The following is a 19,264-nucleotide window of genomic DNA, read 5'->3' as shown; positions in this document are numbered from 1 at the left end:
TCCCACTCTCCAGTTAAGAAAACAGGCACAAAGAGGTTATAGTTATTAAAAATAACACAGCCAATTTGTGATGGATGGCTAATATTTTTTTAAGCACTGAGGATTGAACTAAGGGGTGCTCTACTACTGAGCTATATCCCCAGCCCTTTTATTTTTTATTTTGAGACAGGGTCTCACTAAGTTGCACAGGCTGTCCTCAAACTCACAATCCTCTTGCCTCAGCCTCCTGAGTTGTTGGGATTATAGGTCTGTGCGAACCTGCCTGGCTCACAAGGCCAATTTGTAACACCTAAGCTGTCCCTAGCCATGTGTTTTTATGCATACTTATTTAAAAAAATGATATACAGTCAGAGAATCTGTTCTCTCTCAGCCTTCCAGGAAAAAATAATCCCTCCAAAATATGCCTTCTTCCATTAGTCCTGGGTTCTTCCTCTTTGAACAAAGAATAGAGTCATATTTCACAAATGGACACAAGAAAGTCCTACCCCCATCATAATCCCCATAGGGCTCAAACATACTATAACCGAGGCCCATTAGGAAGCACTAACATTAACAGAAATGTCCAGATTGCCCTGAGAAAGTGCTCACAGAAGGTTCCCAATGGTACAACTCAGGGTCATCACAGAGAAAACAATCCTTTCTGGGCAGCTGTGACTCCCTCCAGGATCAAGAAGCATAAAGGTCTGGCCTGAATATAACCCCATGTCAAGGACCCAGAGAAGACAAAGGCAGACTAAGAAAATTAAACCCAGGATCTTTATATCAAATTTGCTTCCTCTGCCCCTGCCGGTGGTAATTGGTATTTCCTGGGCGGGGATGAGTTGTGGAAAACTTGAGGTTGGCTCAGGCCAGGGTTTGTGGTTCTCTCCTTAGGTGAACGTCATCCCTCCAGTGGCCAAAGCCACAGTCAACATCCGGATTCACCCTGCACAGACAGTTGTGGAGGTATGTGTCATATGTTCTAGACAACCAAGAGGTGGGACCCTCAGGATGTGGGTTAAGCTACAACATAGGGCAGATCCAGTCTCTCCTTTGTTCAATCTACAAGTTCTAAAGGCATCCTATTGCTACTTGGCTAGGATAGGAGACCTCTGGTTTGGGGAACTTGGAGTCTGGGGGTAGGAGACAAGTACAAATAATTTAGAGCATTGTAGCAAATATATATAGTGGGCTTGCTCTGCGTCAGGTACCCTCCTGAGCTATACATGCATGTGCACACTCATCAGGTCCTCATGGCCACCCTGTGAAGTGGCAACTGCAATATCCTCATTGGCCTGGTGAGAACTGAGACACAGAGCAATGCAGCAGCTAAGCAGTATAGTCAACAAGTGCACATCTAGCAGTTCAGTTCCAGAACGTTCTAACCACAGCTCAACACTATGATTATAACAATTAGGGTTGAACAAATTACCATAGGACCATTGCAAGGGAGACTGATGCTACTGTGGAGGGTCAACAAAAATCTTTTCTGACCTCTAGAAATTTGAGTAGGGGCCTTAAAGGATCACCAGGACTTTTCTAGAAGTAAGACATTCGTTGTTACTAAAGAGGATAAACTGGGGGAGAGTAGTAGGAGATAAAAGATTGGTAGAAGATGGATTTGTAGCTTGGAGGTAGAGCCTTGTGTGCCATGCTGAGGACTTGAACTCTAATCTGTGGACAGGAGGGAACTTTCAGAAATCTTCAGAAAGCACCAGGATAGATTTGCTGTGAGGGAGATAATGTTGGTGGCAATGCAGAGGACATGCTGAAGTAGAGAAAGAAGCTTCTGCAATGTCTTGAGGCCAAGGTCACAGGGTAAAAGAAGGAGCATTCACTTCAAGAGAGAAAGGTCCAACGGGATAGGATGTATATATGGATGTGTACTGAAAGGCAAAGTCTTTAACCTGGGTAGTTGACCAGGCACTCATTCCTTTGATCAAGATTGTAAACTCAGGAAGAAGAGCAAGTTCAATGAGAAATACAACAGCTTTGAAGTTTAAGATGTATATAACATAGTAATAGGCAATTATAAATACTGCAGGTCTGGAGAGAGACATGAACCAGAGGTGCAAACTGCAGTGTTATTAACATAATTGGAACCTCCTAGGCAGCGATGAGTGTCAGGACAAGGGAATCTTGTGCTATTGGAAAATATTCCAGGAACCAGACCTTCTGTGGGGTCAGACAAGTCTTCCCTGAGAGAGTGACATCTGAGCTGAAAACTTCAGGGTGAGCAGAAGTTACACAAAATGTTTGGTATCTTTAAGAAATGCCAGCTTTCTGGTTGAGCCAAAAAGAATTCAAAAGGTTAATCTGACCCTTCAAAAATGAACCAAAAATGGGATGTGGGTGTAGCTCAGTGGTAGACACTTGCCTAACATGTGGGTGTAGCTCAGTGGTAGACACTTGCCTAACATGTTTGAGGCTCTGGGTTTGATCCCCAGCACTGCAAAACAACAACAACAACAAATTAATCTAAAAGGCAACCAACAATTATCAGATGAGTTAGGGACGGGTCCCTGACACACATTAAGAGGGGACATTCTGTGATCCTTTCTCCTAAATTATTCCCCTTGGGGATTTCATCTGTCCTCACACCGGGAGGGAAGCACACTCCTCATTGTAGATTGGGGAGTGGGTCAGTGGCCTGCCCCGAGTCCTCTAGCACTGGGTGAGGGGTGAGCCATGACTATGCCGCTTTTCATCAGGTGCCAACCATTGTCCATTCCCTAGGGGCTCATAGGGCCAGGAAATCACTGCATTCCCCTCATTGAGCTTCTTTCCACCAGTTTTTTTCCAGCCTCATTCCAATTCCATGCCCTTTGCAAGGGCTGTTTTCCACCCAGCAGGCTTTCATCTCCCTAGGTCATGGCACTCCTCCCTCCTCTCTTCCCCACCACAGAGGCCTTCCTTCCCAGCCTATCTGATGAAACCCCTGGGATCCCCAGGCCCACCCTGCCCACCTACCCACCTGCCCACTGAGGAATGGAAATCTTCCATCCATCAAAGCTCACAGAGCCCATCCATCATGGTCACTACCATGACCCTAGTGCCCCAGCTTTATGGGTCAGGAACATGGTCTAAGGCTGCATGCACAGAGCTTCGAGTAGACCTGGTGGGAACACAGGCAGCCCCAAGAGTCCTCCTTCTCCATTTTCCACTGGTATCTCCCATGTTCCAGATGTTGATCAGCTCCAACACTTCTCTGTAAGGAGCAGGAGTCTTCAGAAGTTTAACGGGTTCCACGTGGAAAGGGAGGTTTATTCTGAATGGCCCTCAACGAGTAGAACTGAGGCCACTAGGAGAGTCAGGATCTGGTCTGTATCCTTCCTGGGATCAGGGATTTTGCTGATTGCTTCTAGTCATTTCAGGCTGAATTTTCAGGAGTTTCTTCAGGTTCCTTCCTGAGGAAAGGAGGCAAAGAAAGAAGACTTGAATACAAGCATCCCAACTCCTAGCTTTTGTCTGTGTTGAGCTCATCTTCCTGGCTGCAATGCAGTTGGTTACAAACAGGAAGCAGGGATGCCCAGAGACGGGAAGGAAAAATGTATGGCCTTTCGTCACCTGGAACTCTAGTTGAAGCAGGATCATCCTCTTTGCTGTTGAGATTCCTATTCTAAAGACTCTTTTACACTTTCACCCAGTCTGTGGCTCATGACCTAAGGGGAAATTCACAGAATTTCCCCGCCGACTCACAGCTATTAGACAAGTCTCCCAAGTATTTAGCCAAAATCTACCATGCTATAGATTGCTTTTCAGAAGGGCCAGCTCTTACATCACCTACTGCCAGTCAGTTGAAATTGAGGTCCCAATGACTCAGGAGGCTGAGACAGGATGATCACAAGTTCAAAGCTGGTGTAGGCAACTTATGGAGACATGTTCAAAATAAAAAGAGCTGGGGATGTAGCTCAGTGGTAGAGCACTCCTGGGTTAAATCACCAGTACCAATAACAACAAAAAAAAAGTGTCTTTTCTGTAAACCCCAGGGCTCTGCTGGAGAGAAATCAGGACCATTTAAATTCATATGGTACTTGCAGTTCAGTAACAAATCTAACCCTCTTTGTTTCCACCATGGAGGTCCTGGAACTCATCAAGAACATTGTGGCTGATGACCGAGTCCAGTTCCACGTGTTAAGAGCCTTTGACCCCCTACCCATCAGCCCCATTGATGACCAGGCCTTGGGCTACCAGATGCTCCACCAGACCATACAATCTGTCTTTCCAGAAGTCAATATTGTTACTCCAGGTAATGACTTCATCAGCTGTGGTTGGAGAGAGGCGGGGGCTGGAACTGTTTCCTATCCAATGTCCACTGCCCCACCCCCACCCCAGCTGTTCATCCTGGAAACAGCTGGCTGCTTCCCCTCCTGATGGGACTGGAACTGTATTTTCCCTTTGGGGTGGAAGTGAGAAAGCAAACAGGAAAGGAGCAGAAACAATAAACTAAATCAGTCAAGCCTGGGTCCTTACTTAACCTAGTCTAGCAAAGACCTGTGCCCCTCTGACAGAGAAAGGAGAATTGGCTGAAAATTCTCCCCCTCTGGAGAAGCCACAGAAGAGCAAGATTCCCCCAGATTCTAATTCCAATTCACTTTAGGATAACAGCTCAGCAGCAGGGTTCAGTCATCAGCCCAGAGAAACCTCTGGGACCATCCCCAGCCCCCAGACTTCTAGCATATCATCCAAATCTATCTATGACAGTGGTTCTCCAAAATGAGAGTGGAAGAGGATCACCTAGAGAACATCTTAAAAATGCAGACCATCTGAACCCACTGTTGGAGATTCCAGTTAGCCAGATCTGAATAGGACTCTGGAACCTACCTTTTTGACAAATACTCCCAGGGGATTCTGATATGAGTGGCGACTGACCAGTGTAAGAATCTCTTGTCTACAGTGTAGGAAGAGATGTTCTGGTGTAAAGGCCTCTGTCCACGTTCCCTCCATCTGGGTTTAATTATAGATTTCTCCTAACATTTAGGAGCCCTGGCCTTCACAGCCTCACATGGTCTGTCCCCTCTTGACCTTCAAAGGCTCCCTAATCCTACTTTTTTACCTTTTGGGACATTTTCAGTCATTTCATCACAGTGGTGAAGCTGTTATAGGAAAAAAGATGGGCAGAAATCATCTGGCAGAAACTCCCACACATGAAGCTACATTTGAAACCAGAAGATGAAATTAGAACAAAATACAAATTACCATTTCAAATCACCCCACTGCACTTGAATTGATGCTCCAGGGTGTCTTTTCCCAAAGAAGGTGCCTTTCAGGGATAAATCCCAGTCCTTGATGTGACCTACTCCTCTGCCCTCAGAAAAGTAGGAGACTGAGAAGAGAACATTCTGGAACTTTCCAAACCTGAGGTTTGACTCTAAAGCAGAATCATCACCCAGAGGATGAGAATGACAGGAAATCATGTCCCACTTAGAGAGGACTGAATTTCATAGCAGTACAATTCCCTAAAGGGTGTTAATTTCTGACCAGGATACAGAATATAGACCAGGTGATAAAGAAGATTTATGGTTTCTTTTTTGTACTGGGAACTGAATCCAGGGGTGCTTCACCAATGAGCCACATCCCCAGCCCTTTTTATTTTTTCTTTTGAGACAGGGTAACTCTAAGTTATTAAGGACTCACTAAATTGCTGAGGTTGCCCTTGAACTAGCAATTCTCTGCCTCAGCCTCCCAAGTTGCTAGAATTACAGGTGTGTGCCACCATGCCTAGCTACATTTATGGTTTCTAAAGTAGCAAATGACCATGGCTGTGGGTATGAGATAAAGATATTAGCCTCCCTGGTCATCAAGGAAAGAGGGCATTTAGCTTCAGACCATTCTAAGGGTATCTCACCAATGCCTTCAGGATTCCAAGTTCCTGGCTGAAATGATGCTTCCTGATGTTTTGAAAAAGGGCAGCTTGCAGGACAAAACAAACATAGGCATAGCTCATAAGTGAGCCTAGCCATTGTTCTATAGTGACCAAGGGGTCCTAATTTTCTAGCTAGCCCACCTGTTGCCACTTTCTGGCTTGGTTTCTCATGGAAAGCCCTCTTCTTCTTCCCTCTCTAGGTACTTGTATTGGCAACACAGACAGCCGACATTACACCAACCTCACCACTGGCATCTATCTGTTCAACCCTGTCTACCTTCAGCCTCAGGACTTCAGGAGGTGAGTGGAACAGGTTTGAGCTACAGTGGGGACACAGGAGACACATGTGACCTGTACCTTCCCAAGCAGACAGACCACAGAATGGAGGAAGCCAGGGTGTAGCAAATTAAAATGGAGACATCTTAGAAGCCAGCTGTCCTCATTGTTCATCTTGCCACTGCCCAGAATTTGTAGGAATTGCCCCTCTTTTCAAAGGATGGAGAGACAGACAAAGTGGCACATGCCTGTAATCCCAGTGATTCAGGAGGCTGAGTCAAGAGGGTCACAAGTTCAAGACCAGCCTCAGCAACTTAGCAAGACCCCATCTTAAAAGTTAAGCTCAGTGATAAAATGCCCAGGGTTCAATCCCTAGTGCCACAAAATAAAATAAAAAGAATGGAGGGCTGAGGCTGTAGCTCAGTGGCAGAGCACTTGCCTAGCATGTGTGAGGCACTAGGTTTGATCCTCAGCACCACATAAAAATAAATAAAATAAAGGTATTCTGTCCATCTACAACTACAAAAAAAAAATTTTAATAGAATGAGATAATCAGATGATTGGCAAGAATCTGGTGGAATTGGGATCTTTGGGTGCTCTTCCTCCCTTTGAGAGTATGTTAATCTCCTGGACCTCATTTTCTCTACCTACAAAAACTAGTGTTCCTATCTTGAATTTCCATAGTATTTCTCTGAGAAAGCAAACACACATGAGGTCAACTGTAGGCATATGTGATCTGCTATTTTGTGGGTTCTTCAGCAAATTCTGAACCTTGGAGTGTGGGAGGATAATTTCCACTGAGCTCTGCTACTTATCACATCTAGATCAGATTTCCCCACCATACATCACCTAGAAATGGAGTGAAAGTATTTAAGTATGAACTTAAGAGTAGCTTTTATGTTTTTGTTTTTTAAACCAAGTAGGGAGGGCTGAGAGCTACTCTCTTTTCAGCCATCTTTGAGGTTACAAGTGTACTTTGTCATTTGTTGGGTTGTATTGGTGGGAGGCACGTTGGTGGGCATGCAATCTGAGAACAAGGTTGATAGGTGAAGCAGAGAACCCAACAGGTGCCCTGGGTGTTGCCCTCCGTAAACTTCCTTGTCCTTAGTAAGCTGAAGGATGGGGGCGGGGGGGTAGGCTCGGAGAAAAGTCTAGCTGGGGACTTTGTTCTAAAAGAAAAAGAATTAGAAAGACAGTTCCCCTGAAAGGGAAGCTACTGAATAGACCTCAGAGCAGAAAAAGATTTAAACTCCCAGGATTTGGTTCATTATCTGCCCCCTTGGGAGATGACCAACTGGTCAAATGAAACCTCACAAATGGCTTCTCCATCCCCAAGGGTCAAAGGCCAGCAGTATCAGGGGAAGGGGAGACAGGTGGGGGCAGTGCTATGTAATGCCACCTGTGCTACGGTACTGGGCTCTTCCCTTCTCCCACAATGCATCTGTCTTTCCCTCAGCATCCATGGAATCAATGAGAAAATCTCTGTCCAAGGCTACCAGACTCAGGTGAAATTCATCTTTGAGTTGATCCAGAATTCTGACACTGACAGGAAGCCCGTTCCTCACCTGCATGAACTGTGAAGTCGAGGAGCCAGCAGGGGTAGGGGTGCCTTATATGGGGCCCACACAAAACTAAGGGCCTAGACAAAGCCAAGGTTAATGAGAGTTGTGGTCAAAACCACATTGTAATACATGGCTCATCTCACCCATTCTTCACCACAACTCACTGAAGACAAGGCCAGGAATAAGGGAATGTCAGCAGAAATCTGGCTTCTCTTTTCCTCCCAACATTTGCATCCATAAGCTGACTGGCATTTACTGCCTTCTTGTCCCTCCTATCTTGGAAGGGACGGGACCCCTCTGATTTCTGCTGGTTATTTGACTGCTCTACCTCCAGGCCTGACTTAACAAATACCGGTTTGAAAAATCTCCACCCAGTTTTACCTGATAGAAGTGAAAATCTAGGGTACTTTTGCTGGACTGCCTTCTCCAAAGCTCATGATGTAACTCTTCTTGCCAGAACCTCCTTTCCCCTGTCATTCCCTCTCTTCTCGAACTCGCAAGCTGCCTCTTCGTCTCTCCTCTTTTGCCTCTGCATCTCTCCCTCTATTCTCCGATTTATTCTACATCTGGAACAGGACTTAGTCAAACTGATGCTACCATAATTGCCACCAATGATCAAATAAATAAAAAGATCTGTGCAGCACCAACTGAACACTGAGGGGTAAACCTGAGGTGAGGACTCTGGGGGACCCCACACCTCCTGTCTCTGAAGGCTGGGCCCTGCAGAAGAAAGCTTCTGTCCTTGGGCTCCTCCCAAGGGCTCTCTGGGCTTTGCTCCCTCCCCTGCCCTGTTCTTGCCACCTGCTGTTGCTGTCCCACCCCAGGAGGCACTAATCTGTAGAAACATTTCCCTGGCACATCTATGGGCTAAGCTTCCCAGGGAAGGGCACTCATGGCCCAGCCTCTCAGTGGATCTTAGCACCGGCAGACCTTGGCCCTGGCCTGGTCTGGTTCAGACTGATCAAGGGGATGTGGAGGGCATGAGGAAGGAGGAGGAGGGGGAGACTGGTTTGAGGGGCTCTGCCCTGGGCCAGTGGGGTACAAAGAGGCACAAGATAGTCTCCATTAGGTGACAGCAAAGCTCCTGTCTTTTTTTTTTTTTTTTTCTGGACTCCATTCCTGAGCATATTTGAATCTGCTCAGTAGCTGCCAGGTGGGGGGCATTGGAAAGAGCATTTCTTGGCTCAAGTCCAGGAGCTGTGCTTTGTGGATCACAAGGGAGTCAGGGTCACAGAGGGAGACACAGAGAACTGGGACTTGAGAGACTCCCTCTCTTTTTCCCTCACCAGGCAAGGACCTTCCTTGCTTTTCCTGGGGTTTGATTGCAATGGGTTCCTTTGCCCTCTCCTCGTAACCCCGCTGAGTGCCCCCCCATCCCCAATTCCTTACCTCCCTTCCGTGGATGTAAGCTGCTCCTTGGAGCTTGGTCTTAATTGTCAGTGTTAGAAACACAAGTGGGGATTATTCCGGCTTTTTTGCTGCTCCTGCTAAGATTCACATTCCTTCCCTAGCCCTCCCTTTTTTGGCCAATTCAGTACTTATTCAGCCTTTGTTAGAGGGCAAACTGAAGAACAAAAATAATCCTTCACATTCGTGCAGAGCTGTACAAAGTAGTTCCATGAACCTCAATTATCTCTGCAGAGCCCCACAAGAACCCCAGGAAGAAGGTAATGCTACCCCTCTCACAGGGGACAAATTGATCTTCAGAGTGGTTACACATCGAGCTGGGGGCAATCAGCTCAAACCATCATGGCCTGGCTCCAAGCTCACTGTTCCCCCATGATCCCAAGTCACCAAGGGAATCTACTTCCCATGGCTTCTTTTGTTTAATCCTCACAACCACTGCTGTGGCTTGAGTGTCTCCCCATACTTCATGTGTTGGAAACTTAATCCCCAAAGTCACATGCGAATGGTATTAAGAGAGTGGAAAACTCATCAGACTCTGGTCTTTAAAGGTGGGGACCTTAGAAGGTGATTAGGATGAAAGTCATCAGAGTGGAGCCCCATGATTGTTTTACTGGTGGCTTTTGGGGATTTGAGGAGATAAATATGTTTATCCTGATTTAAACATTGCACGTGTACATATGTATCGAAATATCACGTGGCACTTCGTTTAAAAAGAAAGAGACCAGAAGGTATGGAAAAATGCCTTTGTGGGGCTCTATCTCTGTACTCTGCCAACAAGAAGGTCCTCAGCAGAGAGCCAACTAACTCATACCCTCCCTTGTCGCACTCACTCTTGAACTCGAGAACCTTGAGTCAAAATAAAACTCCTTTCTTTAGAACTCATCCAGTCTGTGGTATTTTGTTCTTGGAAACAGAAAATAATACAGCTCTGAGATGTTATTGCCCTTTTTACTAAGTCTCCACAGTTAAGTAACTTCAAGGTGCTCCAAAGTTATGCAGGTATTGGGACCAGAGTCTTTCTGAATCCAAAATCCGTGCTAATAGTTGTGAGGAGTCATTTGCCCAAGATGACATGGTTCTTAAGGGGCAGCTCCAGAATTAAAATGCAGGTCAAGACACCCCAAATTCAGTGATTCTTTGATTTCACCATACTACCTATCCCAAGAACCTGTGGCACTTGGCTCCTTCGTTGTGATTCAGGGGACAGTCAAGGAAAAAGCCTGTTTTGGTGCATTTAGTTCTTAGCTCTAGCTCCAGGTTTTCCTGACTAACCTCTCATCCACACCTGTCCTTTATCTGCATTTCTTACCCCCCACCTCCGGCTTCTAGGCTCAGCTTTTTTCCCTTCTTTGAGTTTGGGGAAGCTGGGTCTCTAATGATCCACAGAGTAACCTGGAAGAAGAATGAAGAGAGAACTCTGTTGCTATCCAGCCTCACCACTTCTTCCAACTTTATAAAGGATAGTTCTCCAACCCCTCTAGTGGGAAGGAAGGCCCTTGAGAGGGAACTGCTCTCAATCCAAGCTCTAGGAGCACATATTCCAGCCCAGTGGCCCCTGGGTGCTTCTGAAGAGAATGGCTCAAAATGCTGGCCTGAGCCTCAAGGTCTCAGGGCAGGATGGTGATGTAGGACAGGTGAGGCTGGACACTCAAGGAATTTTCAGGAAGCAGTTTTATTTTAGTTGCCACAGTCCAGAGGGGCTAATGACTAAAAATCTCTGGACCTCAGAGTCTGGGAATTCTTTGAACTTAATACCCAGTGGGGGTGCCAGGGGGGGGGATTTATATAACAGTGAGTGGTTACATGGCAGGCAGGTACTTTTTTTTTTTTTTCATTTTCTTAGACTAGACAGAGGTTTTCACAAGTTTTCACCACAGAAAACAGAGATAGCAATTTTGGTGCAACAAACTTGCTAGCAGACCTAACTTTTACAAAAAAAAAAAAAAGAAGAAAGAAAGAGAGAGAGAGAGAGAGAGAGAGAGAGAGAGAGAGAGAGAGAGAGAGAGAAAGAAAGAAAGAAAGAAAGAAAGAAAGAAAGAAAGAAAGAAAGAAAGAAAGAAAGAAAGAAAGAAAGAAAGAGGAAAGAAACCTGGTCTTTAAATGACAGAGAAAAGCTCCAGCAGCTTTCCTTACACATCCCCTACACCCACCAAAGGACTTGGTTCAACTCTCTTACACCTCACTACCCAAGGTGGGAAGTAAATCAAAATACTCATAAGCAGAGAGAATGGGAAAAGGAGAGAGTAAAGACGGACTAGAGTTCCTTGATTATGTACCTAGGTTGTTAAAAACATGGCCATTGGTATTTTTTCTTTCAGAAGGGACAAAAGTTCTTATCCAAGAACTGAACATTCCATTAAATTTGATGGTGGGGGTAGGGGGGTGTTTTGTTTTGGTACTGGGGATTAAACCCAGAGGTGCTTAACCACTGAGCCATATCCCAGCCCTTTTTATATTTTATTTAAAGAGAGAGTCTCACTGAGTTCGTTAGTGCCTCACTAAGTTGCTGAGGCTGCTTTTGAACTTGTGATCCTCCTGCCTTAACCTTTTAAGCCACTGGGCCAGTGGGCCTGGCTCATTAAATATTTTTGACAATTTAAAGCAAAAGAAGAATAAGAAGCTGGATGCAGTGGTGCACACCTGTAATCCCAATGACTCAGGAGACAGAGACAGGAGGATCAGGAGTTTGAGACCAGCTTCAGCAACTTAGCAAGGCCCTAAAAAACTTAGGAAGAACCTATCTATAAATAAAAATAAATAAAGGACTAGCGATGTAGTAAAGTGCCTCTGGATTCAATACCCAGTACCAAAAGAAAAAAGAAAGAAAAGAATATAAATTATTTAATACTACGAAATGTCCCTCAACCATCATGCAGTGTTGTGAACACCATAGTAATTCATGTTTATCTCTAGACCCAGAAATTGGAACTCAAAGTGAAGCAAGAAAATGGACCCTCAGCACTAATGGTAAATAACAGGTCATGCAAGAATCTATACCATCTGAAAGGAAGGATTTGACAAGTTAATTTTCTTTTCTCTTAGCTCAGCACTTAACAGCTCAATTCTTCCCTGAGCTCAAAAGCTGTTTGTCTCCTTAGTTCACAGTAATATAACCCACAAATCTTTGGAGCATTCAGACATGGTTATCTTGTTTTCTGAAGACCTAAGGCATTCTCACCTTGGCAGCACACATACTAAACTGGAATGAAGAGCCAGGTGAAGTGGCTCACTCTGTAATCCCAGAGACTCAGGAGGCTGAGGCAGGAGGATCACAAATTTAAAGCCAGCCTGGGCAACTTAGGGAGACCCTATCTTTTTTTTGTTGTTGTTTTAGTACCTGTAATTGAATAACTGAGGGGCACTTGCCCACTGAGCCACATCCCCAACCTCATTTTGTATCTTATTTTGAGACAGGGTCTCACTGAGTTGCTTAGCACCTTGCTTTTGCTGAGGCTGGCTTTGAACTCAAAATCCTCTTGCCTCAGCCTCCCAGGTAGCTGGGAGGCCCAACAATAAGTTTTTATTCTATACACCTCATATAGACTGAGCCTGGTCTGGGAAATCATGAAGGCCTCTGTGGTAAGGAGGTCATGATTTTCTAAGACTTCAAAACTTAGTATGGCTATGCATGGAAAATACAGGCTGTGAATTGAAGAAATGTAAATTAAAAGTTCATTTAGATTAGGTTATTGGGGAAATCCAAATTAAAATGGCAGGTTGACCATATCAAAAAAGTAATCAAATATGGTAGTACACCTCCCAGTGAGTTGGGAGGATGAAGACAGGAGGATTGCAAGTTTGAGACCAGACTCAGTGACTTTGAAAAGTCCTAAGCATCTTAGCGAGATCCTGCCTCAATTTTTTTTTTTTTTAATTTTTAAAGGGCTGGAGATGTAGCTCAGTGGTAAAGTACCCCTGGGTTTAATCCCTAGGACCTAAAAAAGAGAGACAGAAAGATAAAAGAATAAGAAATGAAAACAAAAATTACTCAAAAGTTTGCACATGAATGTTGACAACAACATTGTGGAAATTTTTAATATAAAGCAATTTTTAAAAATTAATATAAATTTTAAAACATAAATCCCTGTGCTCAAGGACTCATCATTTAGCTATGAAAACATAACCAATACATAAATCAAGAAATTTGTGGGGATGTAGTTCAATGATGGAGCACTTGCCTAACATGCACAAAGCCCTGGGTTCAATTCCCAGCACAACAAAATAAAGTTCATATTAAAGAAGTCTTAAAGGGCTGGGGTTGTGGCTAATGGTAGAGTGCTCATCTAGCATGCACAAGGCACTGTGTTCGATCCTCAGCACCACATAAATGTAAAATAAAGATATTGTGTCCACCTAAAGCTTAAGAATAAACATTTTTTAAAAAGTCTTAAGCTGTATAACTGATCGTATCATCAAAGACTCCATCTCACATCTTAGACTTCTCTATGTGCACCCAGACATGTTGAATAACCTGCATCCCATGAAAATGCCACATTCTCTCTTACCTGCCTGATACTTTACTTTGTTTCCTCTAACCAATATGATTTGTTTTTCTCTTTTCAGTTCTTCTAGGCAGGTGCTAAGGAGTGGAATTGCTCAGTGATATGGTAATTCTATGCTTAATTTCACACCCCCACCCCCACCCCCACCCCCATACTGAGGATTGAACCTAGCAGCACTCTCTCCATGAGCTACATCCCCCAGACCTTTTTATTGTTTATTTTGAGGCAAGATCTTGGCCTTGAACTTGTGACCCTCCTGCCTCAGCCTCTCAAATTGCTGGGAAATCAGGAGTGCACCACCTTACTGGGTTTGCTAGTTATTTAAATTAGTCATTTTCCTAATGACTAATTTAAATAACTTTTAAGTCAACCCTTTCTTCAATTCACTGACTCCACTTTCCACTTGTACTATTGCAACACACTACTTCTTAGAATGATTACTCAGAGCATATAAACCCACACAGTTAGATTCAATCAAATTACCTCTATGCCCTTGAAGAGTTCCTGAGCCTACCCAGGCAAAGATCAGCATCTCCTCATATGACAAAGATATATATTTATTAAAGTTCCCTAGGAGGTTCTAATATGACAGGTTCGAGAACTTCCAGGTTGAGGCATTGCTTCCTGAAACAATTCTGATCATGGAAGTCACCTGGGGCACTTTTAAAAGGGTAAATTTTCTGGCCCAGCACCAGATTTTTGGAAACAAAATTTCCAGAAGTGCCCATAGGTGATTTTTATTATCAGTTTAGTTTAGGAAATCCTGGGCTAGGGAATAATCAAATGGCAACAAACACAGAGGGTGATTTGAAACTAGATAATCTGGTTTGTAAGATATGTCTTCTCGTAACTTGGCTCTCACAAGATAAAGCTTACTTATCTTTGGCTTGTGACCCACTGTAGGGGTGTTGCCCCAACTAACTAAGATGGTTCATCTTTAACCCTGTCCAGTTAGGCATGCCCACATACACCATGAGGTCCAGAATTCAGTATGAGGCCCAGAGAGAGCCTGAGCTGCCCCTTCTGGACACTTAATCCCTATTTGTGGCTCTTACTCTCTGGTGAAATCATAGCTGTCTTACTGTATACCGAGAATTTTTCAAATGTTGTATTATCACTAATCCTCCCAGCATCTCTGAGAAAGTGAGTTATATTTTCATTTTATAGATGTAGCTCAGAGACATAAAAATGTGTCCAAGGTCACATACCTAATACGTGGCTGAGCATGAATCCATCCCACATGATTACACAGCTGTGGCACATTCCTCTGGAAGATCACTTCTCTATCCCCACTTCTAACTCACTGGACTATCTTGCTTGCTGCTAAGGCTTCTCAGCTATACTCAGCAATTTCAACCACCAGAACCATCCTGCCTCAAAGAATCCCAGGGTAGGTAATGAGGGGGCTTTGAGAAAAGGGAACTCAATTATAGAGAAGTCAAGGGGATAGGGACAGCAACTGGCTGAGTACAGATGGCTACACTTCCCCATCCCACCCACATCACTACATCCTCCTATCACTGAATGAAGCCGGAAGGGGATATCACCTCAGCTCTGGGCAGCAGGAAAGAAGTTGACCTCTGGGAGGGAGATAGCAGGGGAGGGGTTACAGCAAAGGGAAAATGGGAGGGGGTACCCTCTCCCAGCAAAACAAAAGACAGAAAAGTTTCCAGCCATATTAGGTGAGTCTTGTGACTCTGTCACACTGGTTAGGGGGTCTAGGATCCATGGGGCTATGGAATTTTATGATGCTTCACTATCCACGTAGTCCATGGAAGCACTGGTAGATAGCAGCCATCCCTAAAGGAAAGCCATGGAGCCAGAGGACCTCAGGATAAAAGCTTATTGAACCATGTATTGCCTGACAAGTGTCAAGACAAGAATGAAGAAGGCTACCCCCAGAGGGTCCTTCCATCATAGGGTCCTCACTGGACCCTGGTAGTGATCAACAATTCCCTCTTCCCATGACACTCTCTCCCATCTCCCGATAGAATCAAATTCTAAGTGAGAATTCTACGCCTGCTATATAAATGCCATTTCAAGACAAGTCATCCAGTTTCACTCTACCCCAAGCTTATCCTATTTAGAAGTTTTCAAAGCTACCATTAGCTTCCGGATGCCTTCTGGAGGACAGAGGGAGAAGACACTGTGAGTTTGTTAGGGTATTCAAGGGGGCAATCTCTCCTTCCCATAGGAATTGGAATCACAAACTCCTGATCAGACCTAGTCTCAGCACTATAACCGAAGGAGCAGAAGAGGCCACTGGAGAGAAAGCCAGCAAGCTGGAAGTGTTGCAAGATGCAACAGGCCTGTGAGAAGACTTTGTAGAGAATAAGGGACTGGAAGTGACTTAGTGGTCTTCCATCTTTAGTATGGACATTTTAAGTTATAAGGAAGTTAAAGCTAGATGGGACGGGGCAGTCCCAGTGAGAGGTTAAGAGTGAGACCCTGCAACCAGAATATCAGGGGACCTGCCTTTGCAGGGGAAATATGTTTCTGAGTGTGGAAGAGCTTTCAGCTAACCAACTTTGAGTGGATCTGTCTTGAGTTCATTACCTTTGAAGGTTTTTGACACACAAAGGTCCACAATAATGTCCAGGGACCTTCACTATCTTCTTGACAACCCCAAAGGAGTCTCTTCTAAAGGAGTATCTGGCTGGCCTGCTACCTGCTGCTAGTTCCTGTCCTTTCATCTGTGACCTCTGCTCCCTACATCTGTGCTTCTTGCTTTACAGACTGTAGCTATTTCTGCTCTTTCAGAAAAGAAGGGCCGGGATGTTTTCCCCTTCCCAAGGTTACAGCTGCCCGGACTAGGAAGAAATCTGCTTCCTTTAGACCTCTTGGTGTTTGAATCTAGGGACAAGCACAATGTAGGGCACACTACCTAAATAAGACTCTTCTGTCTCATCCATCATTCACTCAACACATTTACTGAGTACTTCTATGTGCCAAGAGCCAGAGATATACTAGTGATCAAAATATATAGATTATAGTGTCGTCCCAGTGGCCCTGACACTTCAGAAGACCCCCAAATAAAGTCTTCTGTACTTATATACTTATAGAAGTATTTATGATATCAATAATCAACAAAGAATTCATATCTGAGTATATAAAGAACTCCCATAAAGCAAGAAGATATAAAACCAAATAGAAAATTGACACAATACTTGAACAAATATCCAAGTGGCAAATATACATAGGAAAAGGTGTTCAACCTCATTCAATATGAGGTCAATGCAATTTTTTTTTTCTTCCAGGGACACTTTATCACTGAGCTACATTTCCAACCCTTTTCATTTTATATTTTGCAACAAGGACTTGCCAAGTTGCTGAGGGTCTCACTAAGTTGCCCAGGCTGGTCTTGAATTTGCAATCCTCCTGACTTAGTCTTCTGAGTCATAGGCATCACAGGGGTGTGCTACCACAACTGACTATAGGAAATGCAAATTTACACCACAATGAAATGCGATTACACACCCAACAGGATGACTAAAATTTTTAATCTTTTTAGATTGATAATACTAAGTGTTGATAAGAACATGTAACAACTAGAATGGTAAGACACTGTTGGGAAGACTGTAAATTAACACAAGCACAAAGGAAAATTGTTTAGTAGTATTTGCTAAAGCTAAACATTTGCCAGTGCTACAGCCTAATAATTCTATTCCTGTGTATATTTCCAAAAAAGTATGAACACAAGTGCACAAAGGACATGAACAAAAAATGTTATAGTAGTTTCATGTAATAACACCAAACTAGAAACAAATGACCATCAACAAAATAACAGATGAATTGTGGCATATTCACTTAATGGCATATTATATAGCAATTAAAATAAATGAACTACTGATACCACATATTATAGATGAGTTTCAGAAACATATTATTGAGTGAAAGAAGTCAGACACAAATAATACCTACTGAATGGTTCCATTTATATAAAAATCAAAAGTAGGCAGGTAAAATTAATTGATAGTGTTAAAGAGAGGTTTCCTTTGGGAAGAAGGGTGATGTGACCAGGAGGGGATAGAAGGAGGGCTGCTGGGATGCACATAATGATCAAATTCTTAATCTGGGTGGTGGCTATGTGGGTCTGACTACTCACTGTGTTATGATTTGTTAATCTGTGCATGTAGATTTTGAACACTATCCCATATGTCTAAAATGCATTCACTTTTTGGAAAAGTATCCACAGGAAATAAGGGGGATTAAAAAATGTAAAGAAATAGGACTGGGGCTGTAGCTCAGTAACAGAGCTAGCAGGTGTGAGGCACAGGGTTCAATGATTAGCACCACATTAAAAAAATAAACAAATAAAGGCATTCTGTCCATCTACAACTACAAAAAAATTTAATAAAGAAATAGGAAGATCAAGATTTTATACATAGGTAGCTGAACAAGCTGTGGAGATGAAATAGAGTGGGTTGGGGGGCATTGAATGGAGTAGGGAAAAGTTGTCTCCAGTTCCTGACTGGACATACACATCAGTCATAATTCCCAGCCCAACCTTAGGGATTTACAAACCTGGTATTTTGGAGGAGGCCTAGTGTTTCCCAGTATCAGATCTACTTCTGTCTTCAGGCTGAGAGACTCAGTATTTAAAGCCAAAATTGGGATCTGAGACACTGACATTGGCTTCACTGGGTCCCCAAAGATTGTAGGCCCTTAATGCAAGGCCCCAGTAGCTGAGCTGCTAATCCTAGGGTACTGGATTGGAGAGTACAGGGCTGGTTGAGTGTATGTATTTATAATCGCTGTCCAAAGGAATGACTTGCTTAGGTTGCTGTGTGTGCCCTCGGTGCATACGTGTGCTGAAAATTCCATAGCCAGCCCTGACGCTTCTTCTCAGGTACATCTCTGTTCCAAACTCCCGTAGTACAAATGCCCCGTGCGCCATTTTCCGCGAGGAAAAGGGCAGGAAGGAACCTCTGGTCACAGGTTCCACCGACAAGAGAGGAAAACCTGACAGTGGGGGTTCCTTTTGGGGGAAGGGTCACATCCCCTGCGCGAAAACATCCCAGTGAGAATGAATATTGTGGGTCTGCGTTGGAGAGGTGGGGACACCCCAGGGAGGAAGTGGCAAAAAGCGAGCTTGGGAACACCCCTCTTTGATCCCACAAGGTGCGTCAGGGAAACTTGGATTTCATTTCGCTCGGGATAGAGGCATCTGCCCCACCGCTACCACCCGTGCGGCCACGAGGCTCAGTGGGTCAAAGGAAGGCGCGCCCCCCTCCCCGCCGCCGCCCTTACCTCAGGTGATGCGTGTGCGACCCCGGCCACGAGTCTGACCTCTTTTTCCCTCCCTCCCGCCCATCCCCACCCCTTTGAAGGCTGGGACTTTATTAAGACCGGATTCGTAAGGGCCAAGTCATTTGCTTTGAGGAACGCGGAACCCGGCGGAAGCGCGACGTGACCAGTCAGCGAGAGAAGAGCGGGGTCCAAGAACTGGGTAAGGACGGTTGGGTCCGGGGACTAGGCGCGGGGAAGGAGCAGCGGATGGCTTCTGGAGCCCGCGGGACCGGAGCTGGTTGGCTGCTCCGCAGGGATGTTGGCCGGTCGTCTGGAAGGCCAGAGGCTAGAAGGAAGCACTCGAGATGCCCGGGTACCCGCGCACAGGCGCACTGGCCTTTCTAAGGCGACAGGAGCTCCGGCACCGCAGAGCGGACGCGATG

At 44.6% G+C, this 19,264-nt stretch overlaps 1 protein-coding gene and 1 long non-coding RNA gene across 4 annotated transcripts in view; one reads left to right on the top strand and one right to left on the bottom strand.

Moving 5' to 3' along the window:
• Positions 1-13,477, top strand: part of Pm20d1 (peptidase M20 domain containing 1) — a 37,880-nt gene extending 24,403 nt beyond the window's left edge. For 2 of the 3 annotated variants that reach the window (XM_078022707.1, XM_005329494.5), the window contains exons 10-13: positions 874-945; positions 4,060-4,228; positions 6,046-6,145; positions 7,578-9,972. In XM_078022707.1, coding sequence (XP_077878833.1) covers positions 874-945; positions 4,060-4,228; positions 6,046-6,145; positions 7,578-7,701 — 465 coding nt within the window. In that variant the 3' untranslated portion in view covers positions 7,702-9,972. Of the gene's footprint in view, positions 1-873; positions 946-4,059; positions 4,229-6,045; positions 6,146-7,577; positions 9,973-12,003 lie in introns of those variants that run through there. The other variant, XM_078022708.1, reaches the window with a different exon arrangement.
• Positions 739-18,888, bottom strand: LOC110598581 (uncharacterized). The gene is made up of 2 exons (XR_005730890.2): positions 18,843-18,888; positions 739-3,386 (listed from the first exon to the last, which is right to left on the bottom strand). It is a non-coding gene; the product is annotated as an uncharacterized LOC110598581 (long non-coding RNA).
• Positions 18,889-19,264: the final 376 nt, after the last annotated feature.

The sequence above is a fragment of the Ictidomys tridecemlineatus genome, chromosome 10 (assembly GCF_052094955.1).
Source record: "Ictidomys tridecemlineatus isolate mIctTri1 chromosome 10, mIctTri1.hap1, whole genome shotgun sequence".
NCBI lineage: Eukaryota > Metazoa > Chordata > Mammalia > Rodentia > Sciuridae > Ictidomys > Ictidomys tridecemlineatus.
This window is presented reverse-complemented; position numbering and strand designations above follow the sequence as displayed.